Source organism: Dendropsophus ebraccatus, chromosome 9 (assembly GCF_027789765.1).
Source record: "Dendropsophus ebraccatus isolate aDenEbr1 chromosome 9, aDenEbr1.pat, whole genome shotgun sequence".
In the NCBI taxonomy this organism is placed as follows: Eukaryota; Metazoa; Chordata; class Amphibia; order Anura; family Hylidae; genus Dendropsophus; species Dendropsophus ebraccatus.
The window spans coordinates 58846436-58862733 of NC_091462.1; the positions used below are offsets into that span (position 1 = coordinate 58846436).

Here is a 16298-nt window from a genome sequence, read left to right on the forward strand (position 1 = left end):
ACATTACTAGCACAGGAAGCAATAAATCTACATTTTTGGGGAGATGGAGGCAACAGGAAAGAAGAAGCTTATATAGTAGGAAATGCTGCAGCATTCTTTATATCATTATTTTTATAAACAAGTACCCTAAATCCTCATGATTTTACACCAAAAAGAAGGCTTTTTTGCAACTATCTAGGCAGCTTTTAGTGTCTGTCTGAAAAGGTGGTATGTCAGCATACTGTCAAAGTTTAAATCTGATTTTTTTTTTTTTTGCCCCAAAGTAGAAACAGGTTCTACAATTGGACAGAATTATCAATCTGTACAACTGGACACATTTCTGCCAAGTCTGAGAATAGGAGAGATTTATTATACACCCTGCACCAGAATACTATCTAAAATGAAGGCAGACAATATTCAAGAAAGACACTGCAAGGGTAGACACAATTGATAAATCCCCCCTATTAATGCTCGATAAGCACATCGCCAGCCTCCACTTCACATGACACGTCAATGCTTTGAGCGGAGATCAATGGAAGCGGAGGCATGTGAGCCCTCCCATTGATACACTGAGGCAGATGGGATTCTGACGCTTTTGCTTCATGTGAACTGGCCCTTAGACACCGACCAATCAAAACTTTTGACATGTCAAAAGTTTTTTCTAATTACAGTTACTTTAAAGGGGTAGTGCGGCGCTAAGAAATTATTCACAAAATAACACACATTACAAAGTTATACAACTTTGTAATGTATGTTATGTATGTGAATGGCCCCCTTCCCCATGATCCCCGACCCCCGCCCGTGGACCCGGAAGTGTAGTGCATTATACATACCTGATTCGTGTCGACCCCCGTCCGCATTTCTTCTGACAGTGATGTAATCTTCAGGAGGCCGGCCGACCCGGTCCTGCCATCCCTCATGCCGGCCTCCCTCTGCCGCGTCATAACTGTGCTCAGCCGCAATTGGCTGAGCACAGTTAAGTTCAGCCAATCGCGGCTGAGCAGCTGATGACAAGGCACACGTCATCAGCTGCTCAGCCGCGATTGGCTGAGCACAGTTATGCTCAGCCAGTCGCGGCTGAGCTCAGTTATGACGCGGCAGAGGGGGTCGGCATGAGGGACGGTCGGCCTCCCGAAGATTACATCACTGTCAGAAGAAATGCGGACGGGGGTCGACACGAATCAGGTATGTATAATGCACTACACTTCCGGGTCCACGGGCGGGGGTCGGGGAACACGGGGAAGGGGGCCATTCACATACATAACATACATTACAAAGTTGTATAACTTTGTAATGTGTGTTATTTTGTGAATAATTTAGCGCCGCACTACCCCTTTAAGTTCAGAGATGTGTAAAATCTGTCTGATCCTACAATGCTATTAGAATCTAATAGGCTAGATATTCTTCCTTCGTGTCCCCTTGTGGTGCTTTCTCTCGAGGGTCTATGTTCTACTTACATTTTCTCAGTTTATAATCTAGTCAGCTAACCCAGGTCCTGTCTGTGAGAATGACCTATTGTCTTGTGTGCTTCCCTTCAGTTTTTTTGTCTACATGTATTTGTATTTCTAAACTTGACTGTGTAAAAGGGTTATCTGGGAGCCACTAAACGTCTTCCACTGATTAAGACTGACTAAAAATGTTTTGATGGCCCAAAGACTCGCAGAATTTATGTAGAGGTGCAATGCCTCTCCATAAATCCCATGTGCACCACAGCACTTGAGCCCCACGCGCACAGTGAAGACTTCACTGGCATTTTTCCACTGGAAAAATGTTATATGTGGCGCATGCATAGGCCACGCCCCCTCTGTGACTGGCCGCATGCCCTGTTACGCCCCTCTGGCACGAGTGGAGCAGAGGGACAAGATGCAAATAAAATATTTGCAAAACAAGCTATTGCGAATATCTGAGCCCTCTGCACCACAAAATGGCGCCTGTGCCACATCTTAAACGCTCTCCTTAGTGTAGATACAATATGTAAAACTAATAGTTACATAATAAACACAAAACTAACAATAAACTGTTTTAACAATAATGAAACCTGCTGCCAATAACCAAATAGCGCTGCACTATAGAGTACCAAAGTACTTTGTGCTGGACACCCATCATCCATCTCTACCTTCCAACATAGCTAAACTGATAATTTATCATCCATGGGTACACTAAGGACCGCTATGTACAATGTTTGTGTTATTCCTAATCATAACTAGAAATCCAAACTACTGTACCTTCTTTCTTCAGAGGTTAGTTGGCCATTTATAGTAACATTAGTGGATAATAAGGCTTATATACCATACCATTGCACATCAAGGTTAAGCTTTCCCATTATTAGCTTCTAATAATCCTGGGATAGTGCAGATCCTTTCTGCAGCTGAACAGATATCTATATAAATAGCTTCTATACCCACTTGCTACATTCACTATGGTGAATATGCGGCTGTACTGTAGAGGTATGCTCCGTCCAAGTGTTTGGATAAAGTGAGAGCTAGAAGTATAGTAATCTTCCATTTACAATTATTATATGTGCTTGGAACAATAACAGATGCTCAGCTGTGCATGTACAACCTTTCTATCATCCTTTTTATGGAGCAGTTGTATATCATGTTTACATTACTACCTGACATTTGTAATCATAAGGTAAAACAGATGGGTAAGGCTTAGTGTAAAAGCAATGCTCAGATTCTAGTGCATTCTATTACTCAGAGGAAGGTATTCCTGCTTCACAAAGTGATATAGAAGTTTAACTCTTTCTGTTCTGAGTGTACAGATAAATTCTTTTAAAGGGGCTTAGCAATGTAATTTTATATATTCATGCAGAACATCTATTTTTTATTGGAATAATTTAATAATTATGTTTAGATATCGCAATTACATGCTTGTTATGGTGCCCCCTTTGTATTTTCTTTTGCAATGTCCGCCTAATGGTTCCAGTGGTGGTGGTAGGAAGCTGTTTCAAGTCTGGTGATTCTTACTAGCTGCACTATACAGTAGCAAGAATCATATAACACAACTGTGTACAAATGTACCTAGGCAGTTAACTAAACTGCTGAACATGTATCACCACCGTCTCTGCACATCTTAGGTGGACATTACTAGTCAACTGGTGTCAGAAATTCTCAGAGATTTGTAATTTACTTCTATTTAAAAAAAAATCTCCAGTCAGGGCAGGGACAACGGGTAGGCCAGGGTAGGCAATAGCCTAGGGCACCATCTCCTGCTAAATTACAGGGGGCGCAATGTATCCTCAAGTAAACCTCACCCATGGCAGCATCCCATTCCCACTCTGCCCTACAGCTGCTGAAGGCTTCAGCCCCGCAGCAGCAGGACCTGCTCTCCTTCTCTGTTCTGCTCCAGAGCTGAAGAAAAGCTTCAGACCAATGTCACATGACGTCCAGAGCCAATCAGAAGAGGGGAGAAGTGCAGAGACAACCCCCGCCCCCCTCCCGACAAGGAGAAATGAGGAGTCTAATCTCCTTGAAAGACAGTGTCATCCTCCACTGCTTTGTGGGTGAGTATATGTATGTATCTGTGTGTGTGTGTGTGTGTGTTAGTGGAATGTATGTGCTAATGGAGTGTGTGTGTGTTAGTGCTCATAGGTGGCTGAGGTAGAACTACAGCTCCCAGCATGGCCTGTGATGCTGAGGTAGAACTACAACTCCCAGAATGGTCTGTGTGGCTGAGGTAGAACTACAACTCCCAGCATGCACCTCTGTGGCTGAAGTAGAACTACAACTCCCAGCATGCATCTGTGTGGCTGTGGTAGAAGTACAGCTCCCAGCATGCTCCTGTGTGGCTGAGCTAGAACTACTCCCAGCATGCTCCTGCATGGCTGAGGTAGAACTACAACTCCTAGCATGGCCTGTGTGGCTGAGGTAGAACTACAACTCCCAGCATGCACATGTGTGGCTGAGGTAAAACTACAACTCCCAGCGTGCACCTGTGTGGATGAGGTAGAACTACAACTCCCAGCATGGCCTGTGTGGCTGTGGTAGAACCACAGCTCCCTTCCCATCATGCTCCTGTGTGTACTGTGGTAATACTACAGCTCCTAGCATGCTCCTTTGTGGCTGTGGTAATACTACAGCTCCCAGCATGATCATGTGTGGCTGTGGTAATACTACAGCTCCCAACATGCTGCTGTGGGGCTGTGGTAATATTACAACTCCGAGCATGCTCCTGTGTGGCTGTGGTAATACTACAACTCCCAGCATGCGCCTGTGTGGCCGTGGTAATACTACAACTCCTAGCATGCTCCTGTGTGGCTGAGGTAGAACTTCAACTCCCAGCATGATCCTGTGTGGCTGTGGTAGAACTACAACTCCCAGCATGTTCCTGTGTGGCTATGGTAGAACTGCAACTCCCAGTATAATCCTCTGTGGCAGAGGTAGAACTACATCTCCCAGCATGATCATGTGTGGGTGTGGTAGAACTGCAAGTCCCAGCATGCTCTTGTGTGGCTGTGATAGAAATACAGCTCCTAGTATGCTCCTGTTTGGCTGTGGTAGAACTACAACTCCATCATCCTAAGCCACCCCCAATGCTCCTCCCCCACCCCAGAGACAGATAAGCAGTATGATCCTCCACTTCTTCATGGACAGAGACAGTGTCATCCTACAGCGGCAATGGTTCTCCACGGACCAAATATAGCAGCAGCATATAGTCCGGCCCTCCACCGCTCTGAGGGACAGGGAACTGGCCCCCTGTGTAAAAAGTTTGGGGACCCCTGCTATACACTATGTGGGGCATTTAGGAGGCTATACTGTATGTGGGGGCTACACTATGTGGTTGTGTGTGGAGACTATACGCTGTGGGGTCTGCCAGGAGTCTATACTGTATATCGGGGCTATACACTGTGGGGGCTACACTATGTGGGGATGTGTCGAGATTATACACTATGTGGGGGCAGCTGGGGGGGAAAGCGCCATTGGCCTTTTCTGCCTAGGGCACCAAACCTCCTTGTCCCAGCCCTGTCTCCAGTCTTCCAGAACTTGTCACCTGCTGTATGTCCTGCAATAAGAGGTGTATTCTTTCCAGTTCTCTGCTGCCACCTCTGTCCGTGACAGGAACTGTCCAAAGAAATGGCAAATCCCCATAGAAAACCTCTCTTGAACTCCAGACTGGAAAGAATACGCCACTTCCTGCAGGACTTACTGCAGCTGGTAAGTACTGGAAATCTTAAGATTTTTTTAATAGTAGTGAATGACAAATCTCTGACACCAGTTAATTTGAGAGATTTTTTTTTTTTTGCTGGACCTCTTAAGGACAGGTACATCATGGGAGCCTGTTACTTAAGGACCCATGATGTACCGTTATGCCAATAGGTCACGAGGCTCTTTGAAACAAACTCAAGAGATGAGCTTGCGTCACAAAGCATGGGGATCGGCTGCTATCAACATACAGTGTTCCTTGCACTTACTACTGCATCAAGGCTTCACTTCCTGGATAAAATGGTGATGTCACGACCCGACTCCTAGAGCTCTGCAGGCTGTGGCTGCTGGAGAGGATGATGGCAGAGGGATGCTCAGTGTCCCTCCAGTGCCCTATGTACCTCAGTGTCCCCCTGCCATCATCCTCTCCAGCAGCCACAGTTCGCACAGCTCTGGGAGTCGGTCGTGACATCACCATTTTATCCAGGAAGTGACATCACCATTTTATCCAGGAAGTAAAGCTTTGATGCAGTAGTAAGTGCAGGGAAAATAGCACTATATGTGCATTTCCTGTAATTAGTGTGTATTGGTGATTTGTATAACTTATGGGGGGCAATACAATATCTCAATAAAAATTTTCTCCTCTACAACAGAAAGACAAGATGGATGACCACTCATTAATAGTTGCTGAATCTCCTGTCAAAATTTATTCTTGGAACCAATTAGTTACTTGAAAGCCCTCCTAAATAGCACACCATATACGTACAGGTAATATGGCAATTACATCTTCCTAACTGCCTCCACACAGGCTATCTTCATAATAAATGGGCTTCTCTAGGAATATATTAAATTAAGGAAGGGGTATGGTGAGGGAAGTATCCAGGTGTGATGGATAGCTCTTATTCCTGCCGCTGTAATTATACTGTATATAGCAGACTCATGTGAGCTCTATCTGACATGATACTCTATAGTGTGAATAAGAGGACAAACCTTGTATGTCATTAATATATTACTTGCTGTGAGCAGATAAGAGCATGTGCAGTGTGATGACACTCATCATGGGAATTGTATCCTGCATTAGGAAACCATCAGAGAGGGAAAAAAGAATCAAGATGGCAAACAATCTATACATGCCACATGAGCTAATGCAGGTATACTAAAGAGTCTCTACATTTTTCACCAATGATAGCACATGCTTCACTACGCTAGTAAAAAAACAAACAAACAAAAAAAAAACGCAAGAAAAATAAATAAGAAAATAGCCGGCTTGAGGAAGCAGGTTCTTCCCGCAAAACAGATGTCCCCCACTCTACGCTGTGAATTTACAGGACTTTACCTTTTTTGAGCTGAAAACTACTACATAGTTCATTGGACACTGTTAATACCTTAATTTTTTGGGTGGGTGGGAACAGCAGTGCTGTCTTTAACCCTCTATGCTGTATTAGTAAAAAATGTTCTTGTAAAGGGTAGTCTGGCCAAAACATTTTATAGTGCAATAAGATAAAAAAAAAAAATTCAAACAATATTTTATTGTTTTTTTCTCTCTTCAAAAGTATAGATCCCACAGAGGGAAAATAACAATTTTACAGGGTAAAATGTAACTGATTATCAATTAATAATGAAATTTAACAGAATAAAGCTAACAACACAAACTAAAGTGGTAATCATTAGTAGGGATGGTCCGAACCTGCTAAGCTTCGGGTTTGTACGAACCTGAACTTTCTTCAATGATTCCTGCTGTCTTCCACCTCTGTGCAGAGGGCGGATACAGCCGAAGGACCGCCTGGAAAACTGGGATACAGCCTAAGGCTATGGCTGTATCCCAGTTTTCCAGGCGGTCCTCCGGCTGTATCCACCCTCTCCACGGAGGTGGAAGACAGCGGGAACCATTGCCGAGAGTTCAGGTTCGTACAAACCCGAACCTCGGCAGGTTCGGACCATCCCTAATCAATACTCCACAAACATTCAGTAGATGGCAAATAACAATAATGTATCGTATTATAGGAATATCAAATACATTTTAAGTTAACAAGAAGGGGTCTAAAGAGCCTGCAGCCTCCATATTATAGATAAGATAAACTCTTAAAGGGGAAGTCCGGGCAAAATAATTTTAAGATACGTTATTGCTCAACAAAAGTTATGAAAATGACTAATAGACACTTATTATGAGAAACGCACCTATAGTTCATTTTATCTGCACTTACTACAGCATGGCCTGTTCAGGTCTCTGCTGCTCCAGTCTGTCCCACCACTGCAGCAGGTGTCGGAAGTTTATGTGACGTGACATCACCAACTTTACAGAGACCTGAACACTCCATGCTGTAGTAAGTGCTAAGAAAATGCAGTATAGGTGCGTTTCCCATAATAAGCGTTGGGCAATAACAAATCTTATTTTGTCCAGACTTCCCCTTTAAGTTGTACATGTGCTCAATGTGCTTTTAATTAGCTGTGTCTAATCTGCACTACTCAACCTAGCTGCAAGTGTTACAGTTCTTCCAAGAACTCCTGTGTCACGTGTTTAGCAGCCATTTTGGGATGTGAAGTCACAACCAGACATCACTGCAGGGGGCTGAATTGCCTCTGCATCTTCTAACTAGGCTGCCCATGTGTATACTCTCAGACCAGTTCTCACGATGCTTCTCAGCCTGTGAGTGCAAGCCCCATATGGGATGTCATGGCCACAAGCATAAAGCATGGAAGGACTTACCAATGTGCATATGTCACAGGCACAGTCACCTGTTATTGGGAAAAAAATAGGCAGATCGGGACTGCAATACATGGGATGTTGGGAACTGTAAGCATTAGCACCCTCCACCATGCTTCTAATGCTAGTTCCTGACCAATCCATACAGGCGGTGGCTCATTTTAAGGTAAAAAGGGTTTTAAGTGATCAATAAGTCTGATCCCTTACCATTCATGTAATTTTTTTGTGGTTTGATCAAATAACCTCTTTTGTATGGGTTGCTGTAGTAAATGCGATCCTTGAACATACTCGCTCCATACAAAGAAACAGACATGATAACTAATTTCACTTTTTTTATTTTTGTATTAAGCATATAAGACGGGAGATAGGGGAATCCCTCCATCTTGACCACATGGGCTCAGCCTACATCTGATAATAGTAAGCTTGATAGTACATGAATGTAGCCTACCTGCTTGTGGAATTCTCCTCAAAGGGATACAGGATCTCTCCATTGTTACAGATCTCACAGATGAAGCCCTTCTGACTGCAAAGGCTGCAGCTGTAGACATGGGATGTAGCAAACTTGATCACTTTGGTTAGAAAAGGAGCCAACTTGCCTTCAACTACCTACAAAAGAATAAGGACATGGTGAGGTGGAGCTATCCAACATTCTCATCATATAAAGTGCATGGAGAAGTTCCTTATAAACACACTTGAATGAATTGCATTTTGTATGACAGAAAGCACTGTGAACTAAACTGAACTGAGCTGAAATAGTGCTTTCTCAGATAAAAGGCAGAATTTAATAAACTGGCAATAAAAGACATCTTATGATATCTGGCTGACCCCAGTTGGACCTTTAGCTTCCCTCCAGTGCTGAAGCCAATCTGAACATAAAATGTACACACTTTTGTCTATACACAGCAATATACACAGCCAATATGGAGAGGAAGAGCAACATGGAGGAAGAAGAGACATAAATCAATGATGAAACAATGGCGTGTTTTTAGGCTACCTTAGACTCCTAATAGGCATTTTACACTTAGGACTGTATTACACAGCCCGATCACCACAGTAAGCGATCACCAATCTCCTAGATCGGCGCTGATTTACTGAGCCTATTAGACTGCTTGATTATCATGCAGCAAGGGCTACACAGAGATTGTTAGCAATGTTAGCAGCGCAGCCTTTGCTTTAAAAGAGTAATAAAGTACAGTGGTATCTTGGTTTCAGAGTAACTTTGATTAAGAGCATTTTGCAAGAAGAGCTCACAGTTTTTCAAAATTGTGACTTGGTTTAAGAGCATTGTTTTGGTTTAAGAGCTTCCTGTACTGGGTAGAAGGGGGAGAGGCATGGTCTGCATAGCGATGTCTACAGCACTGTACTCTGACCCAGGAAGTCTCCCTCACCTTCTAAATCATAGCAGATCCACTTCAGGCTGGGGCTCACATCAGGGGACAGGACGGTGGAGGTAAATCTAGCCTGTTGTACTACGCTACTGCATTATGGGGATCTGCAATTCCATCCTGTATCGACAAACTGTAGCTGTTTTTCAGGTTTATGCACTTCTATACATTATACACCACATGCTGATTGTTTATACTGTACAGTAACTTATAACATCAAATATTCAGCTGTTTCTAAATGTTTGTTTCATTTGTTTTGCAAGTTATTCAGAATAAAAAAACATTATTTTTGGGATGTGGAACAAATTGTCGGCATTTACATGATTTCTTATAGGAAAATTTGCTTTGGTTTAAGAGTGCATTTGGATTACACGCACTGTCCTGGAACTTGTAATCCAAGGCACTACTGTATATACATTACCTCTTCCCAGTGTCTTCCTATGTTCTCTACGCTCCCTGCAGCCACCAGTTCAACTTCAGAGCTGGTCTCTGAAGTAACAGGCTGCTCAGCCAATCACTGGCTGCGGTAGTCCCGTCCCAGGCAGTGATTGGCTGAGCGGCGTGTCACTTCAGAGAACGGTGGCTGTGGGGAGCATAGAGAACACAGGAAGACACTGGGGAGCGGGCAGATGTAATGTATGAACTATTTTCTTTACAGATTTATCAGTCGTTGGCTGCACATCACCATTACACGTACCGATGCACGTCTGGCAGTCGATGATTTCAGGTCAGGACTAGAGATTTCAGGTCAGGACCGGGTTTGGGTTCGAGTTTATCCGAACCCGAACATTCGGTATTTGATTAGCTGAGGCTGCTAAACTTGGATAAAGCTCTAAGGTTGTCTGGAAAACATGGATACAGCCAATGACTATATCCATGTTTTCCACATAGCCTTAGGGCTTTATCCAACTTCAGCAGCCACCGCTAATCAAATGTCGAAAGTTCGGGTTTGGATGGACTTGAGCATGCTCGAGGTTCACTCATCTCTAGTCAGGACCTAAAGACATGATGAGCCGTTGATTCTTGTCATCAGCAGATCGTTGTCTTTATTACACAGTGATGATCTGCTAAATCAGGCTGATTAGAGCTTTGTGTTATAGGGCCCTAAAGATATTTGCCGACGGAACGGTCGGGACTTCAAGCGGAGGCCGCCCGGCACAATTGGCTTGAAGTCTCTGTGGATATTCCATAGTGTGAACATACCGTTAAAGTGGAATTTATCAAAGTAGTTCTAAATGTGCCTGTGTCCATACTATGCCTTTGGCCAAACAAGCATCTTTGTCAAGTGCCAAATTTATTAAAACATGCACAGATAGTCATAGATTTGGCACAACTGCGGAGTTGTACCGTTCACCTGGTTAATGGCTATGTTCACACAACGTTTTTTCAGCTCCGTTTAAAATGACGTCAGTTATTTTGAGTCTAAAATAACGAACGTCATTTAGAAGCCTTGCCTCCCCTTAGTGCAATGACTGGTGTTTGCACATTATTTTAGTTTGGGGTTACTAATTGCCCTTTTAATGCGACTTAAGTATACAGTATGTGGCTATATATAAGAAAAGTTTAATTTCACTCTCCCTGTAAATGTTCAGAACATTTTTTAAAAATCCCCAAGGGGAGAACAGGTACAGTGCTCCTGCAATTCAATTGTTGGGTACTGTTGTGTTTAAATGGTAGCAGAGGCCTAATTAAGGCCTTGTGGTCGGCCATCTTTGCACTTCTATTTCGCAGTCAGAATCACCGTTTCTTTGTGGTATCACCATATTTGTACTGATGACAGCAGTGGTATTTGCAGGTTTTTTTTTCAGCTTACTTCCACAAAAAAAAGAATGCATTGTATTTTCTCCAAAATTATTCCATAAATATTCAACTCATCCTGCTTAACAAACTAGCACTTATATGACTATGTAAAAAAAAGTTATGGTTCTTGAAATGAGACGATGAAAACCAGATAAAAAAAAAAAAAGACGTCAATTCCGAAAATAGACTGGTCATTTGGGGGATACAAATATAAGAGAAATAACTAAATTAAAACAGTGGAAATGTTGGGCTATGTTTATACACCATCTTATTTTGGCCATTTGAAGACTGTCAATTTTGTTATTTTATAATGACGTCTGTGAATGCAGAAATAACGGCGATTATTTGGACCCAAAATGACAGACGTCCTAATAGGACAATGTATGAACAAAGCCTGGGACTATAGTTTTGTGCTTGGAGCCACATAATATACAATTCTCTTATATGTTATTCTCTAAGTCAAGTGCTTTATAAGATGAAGCAGGCTGTTAGACATCAATCTAGCATTTCTCAATGCTGTCCTGCGGGTGACATCAGCAGAAAACAGGTGAGACAATGCTGATGTGCCGACAACAGCTGCAGCAACTTGCCACTATTACACTGACAGGCTACATTATCATGTTTGTTGTCATAAATTATGACATCCTATTGCGCTTCCAGTAAAAGGTTGGCAAGTTGGCAAGACGGTGAGTCTGCCATTGACAATCATTCATTGGCACCATGAACAACTGGCATTTCAACAAAAGCAGAGCAAACAAATGAAGTGGAAATGTGTAAAATATTCCCAAAGGACAAACCGTTTTAACGGTTCTACAACGTTTCATTAAGCAACAATTAACCCAGTTTTCTGGGTTTCATGCTCTGTTTTCTTAGATGTTGTGCACACACAAATCTATTATTATTGCTCCACGAAAGAGATCACAGCAGGAGCAGACTGAAAGACTCAGAAGATGACACGACCTATGGCCTAAAGGTCAGCGGTTCGCTTCAGCACAGGTCAACTGTGATAGAAAGCGTCTGTGGACGTTGCTGTGCTTCATGTGTTAAATTAAATGTTCATCTTGGTTTGTGTCACACAGGCCCTTTCACAGCATTTCAACAGGCATAGAAAAATGCACAGACAATGGTAATAATGGTTTTATTGCTAGGACAGAATGTAGTGTAAACCAAAAAACTCAGATCAAGACAAATTATTTTCAGACTTATTTCAACCCTCAATGTGACCCATAATCTGTATAATTACATTGAAAAACAAACTGAACTCATTTAGAGAAGGCAAATAAAAAGTGTGAGCAGTCTCTTAAAATTGGAGATGTGGTTGTGTTCAGAAATAGGCAATCACATTTAGGCCTTATTCACACGTCCCGTAATTTACGGATCCGTATTTCCGTATCCGAGTTAGTGCACATTGATGTCTATTGGGCTATTCACACTATTCAGTAGATGAAACAGATGAAAATCAATGCCGAAAAAAAAAGGACATGTCCTAGTGCGGACCCAGATTTTTTTTACGGATCCTCTCATTGAAATCAATTGTTTACGGATTGCAACATGTTTGGCATCCGTATTTCCGTATTCCCGTAAAGAAATACGGGTGACTCATAGGTCACAAGGTTCTGTTTCTAAGCAACCACAGGCTGACAAGCGATCATGTGACTTATTTTAGGGGTTGGGCAAACTGGTGCTATTTTTTTTTAACCTACTCAACTTTCTTAACTTGTATAAAGCAGTCAGTAGTAAAAACGGATTCATGGAAATACGGATGCAATACAGATGTACTAAGGATGTCCAATCCGTAATTTTTAGCGGGTTGTTTCAGGACTAGAAAATATTACTGAACGTGTGAATAAGGCCTTACACTCATTTTACATAGTAGTAATTACACTGCCTCTATTACCAGTGATTCTAATTAACCCTATAAAGTTCAGCCATGGGAATTTCCTGACATTTTCTTAGTTGCACATTACAGCAAAAACCATTAGTCTGTAAACAGCTTACAACACATCAATTTCATTGTTGAAAGGTATCAGCCAGGAGAAGAGAAGAAAAAATTTCCGAGGCATTAGATATATCAGAACACGGCGAAGATAGTTATCAAGAAGTGGATAGTAAATGCACAGTGACGTTACCAAGAACTGTCCAACCAATAGGAACAATAGCCCAGAATGTACAGTGTACCCCCATAATATACAGTATAACTTTTACTGGCTTCCTACATTAAATAAATATATACATTATGAGGTTCAAAATCCACTAGAATCTCTAGCTCATATCAATGTTATGTAAAATACCAGCTCCCTGGCCACTAGAGGAGCCTCTATAATAATCCTATATTTAGCTGCAGACTACTACAGATATATTGTATACTGTAACGCCTGGAGTAGTGGATCCACTGGACCGTCACCAGCGATGGCACTAACCTCACCAGGGAGCGGAGTCTAAGGGGCCGCTGGTTTTCACCAGAGCCCGCCGCAAGGTGGGATGGAATTGCTGCGGCAGGCGACCCCCAGGTCGCTACCCCTGGCTTGGTTGCTAGTGACGGCAGGCGAGGCATGGCAGGAGCAGTAGGCAGGAGATGGTGCTGGCAGAGAGCTGTAGGCGTAACCGCAGGTGACAGGCTGAACACAGGAGCAATGGAGTAACAGGGGAGCAGGAACCAGGAACAAGGACTAGGGACCAGGTAGCGGATAGGAATCAGGAACAAGGACTTGGGACCAGGTAGCGGATAGGAATCAGGAACAACAGGGGGCTGGGCCAAACGCTATGGGAAGCATGTAGAGGCTCCAACACCTGTAGTGGGACGGGCTGGAACTTATAGGGGAGTGATTGACATGTGGACCAATTAGGAGCGCACTGCCCCTTTAAATCTGAGACAGCCGGCGCGCGCGCGCCGGCCGGCACAGTGAGAGACAGGAGCGGAGGAGAGGTGAGGCGCCCCCAGGGGCCGAACTAGCAGCAGCGCCGGGTCCCTGCACAAGGACCCCGGCGGCTGCATGGGGCAGGAGGAGGTCGCGGCGGCGGCCCGGAACACGGGCCGCCGCCGCGGCCGTGACATATACAGAAGCTAGAGACTAGTAATGATTAAAATGAAACAAGCCGCATTCCCCCCTACTAGTTTCGCTTCACCAGGAGCATCATGAGTAGGAGAGCTTATAACCTTGTAAGCCCTCCTCCTGATAACGCTGCTGGTAGAGAACTGGACGGCTCTCATACAGTAATGAAAACACAAGAATTAAATTGGTCAGCCAGGACGCCACGACTTACAGAAACATTAAAGTTGATGCAGGAATTTCAGCCAAATACTGGTTGTTTATTACAAGTGACAGCAATCTCCCATATTGTTCATATTTCTGGGCTGTGGGGTAGGGTGGCAAGAGGAAAGACATTTTCTTAGCCAAATCTGCCAAAAGCATGCAGGAAAATGTGTTATAGTCTCATGAGACCAAGGGTAAACATTTTATTTATAATGCCAAAAGGTATGTTTGGTGCAAAACCAAAAAATGTGAATCACAAAAAGGACAACATATCCACCGTGAAGCATGGTGGGGTCAGCAATATATTTTCTCTGTTTCTTTGCAGCTGGAACTGGAGATTTAGTCAAGGTGAAGGGAATTATGGACAGTGCGAAATATCAGTCAATCTCAAGGAAAAAAAAATCAAGGCCTCTGCTAAAAAGCTGAAGAGATTAAATTCACCTTTCCGCATGACAACAACCCAAGACTTCTTTCTTTTACTGCTGTGACTTGTACTGTCTTGTGTTAATATATGCACCCCTGAGCCATTACTTGAGACACACTACATCCTCCGCACCTTACGCCCATCTCTACTTGTATAGTGAAGCGGATTAGTGTGGTGCCAGCAGCACCTCTGTTATAAAAAAAACCCCTCCTGCTTTGGGCAGTTCTTTGGACAATATATATTGATTCTAATGGAGCTGCATCATAGAGGGGAGGGAATTCCCACTGGGGGAGGGCCGGCCGGCCACCAGTTCTTTAGCCCCAGTACCCGGTGATAGAACAGCGCCGTACATGAGAACCGGGCTGCGGTTCAAAAAACAGACCGCGACACCCGCTTCCCTGTGACTATTCTATCCGTGGGTTATATTAAAGAGGATCCTTTTTAACTGTTAGCTAGCAAAAATGACTTGTGCTGAAAGACAGCCATAAAGATAGTATATTACACAGCATTTATAATATGCCGGCCATGCCTTTTGTTCCAGCTGTGAGTAAACTGTACAATGATCTAGTGTTCATTTAGAACAAGTCAAACATACTACTTTCAGCAATGCCATCGCCTCGGGTGATAACATAGGTTACTGCATCAATGTGGTTATTTTATTGTAAACCGGAGACAACCACACATAAATTAGCTGAAGTGCTCAAGTACAAGCTCCATTCCTGTGTCAAAACCCACTTCAGTGACATCTAAGCAAGCGGGATAACCAGTTATTCAATGTGACGATGTGTGTAAAATGTTTCCCATTCATGTAAACATCTATTAATTGCTCTGAAAAACATTTACATCAGAGGGGGAGATCAATAGACTGTATAGACACATGCTAATCATGCAGTTCCCTTTCATCTTTTGTACTGGGAATCAGGTGCCAGCTTCACTGGGGTTCCCAAGGTTCACAATAGTTGGAGACCAACATAAGTGGAAGCATCACAAAATACAGAATGTATCAAAGTCTATCTGCACAGCTGCATTACCTCGGTTGGTTAGCAGTATATAGGAGATGCTAAGCCCATACAGCACTTTAGAGATCTGTTATCAAAACAGATCAATATGGCACATTATAGGCAATTAAAGGGACAGTATTAAAAAGATTTTTGTTGCCTTTTGTGTGGTTAGCTAGCCCATATGATTGCTAAAGACAACTTCTCAAGTGAACCTTGAATGACAAATGTAAGAACACTAAGGATTCCCTTTGTACTGCCCTTTATTATTCACAACAATCAGTGGTTAGACCCGTGTTCAAGTTCAAGGAAGGCCTAGAAGCTTTTCTCGATAAATATAATATTAATATATAAATATATATTATGTATTATTATATATACTGTATTAGTATATACTTGTTTTTTTATTTTTTTAGCCAATAAAAGATCATATCTGCAAGATTTGTATTTAGTTTTGCATGCTCTTATCAGACTTGTGAACTACCAACAACCTTCTACCCTTTGTGCATTTATAAGAACATTAAGGAGCCCAGTTAGGTTACTTTCCCATGTCAGTAGTCCTGTGCCCAATTGCAGACATGCAACTGCGGACAGGGCATAGGACCAATGT

At 42.9% G+C, this 16298-nt stretch overlaps 1 protein-coding gene across 2 annotated transcripts in view; it reads right to left on the minus strand.

The window, feature by feature from the left end:
• Positions 1-16298, minus strand: part of PLEKHM3 (pleckstrin homology domain containing M3) — a 141321-nt gene that overhangs the window by 27182 nt on the left and 97841 nt on the right. The window contains exon 7 of one of the 2 annotated variants that reach the window (XM_069983472.1): positions 8276-8433. The exons of the other annotated variant lie outside the window; for it this stretch is intronic. Coding sequence (XP_069839573.1) covers positions 8276-8433 — 158 coding nt within the window. The remainder of the gene's footprint in view (positions 1-8275; positions 8434-16298) is intronic. 2 annotated transcript variants of the gene reach the window in all.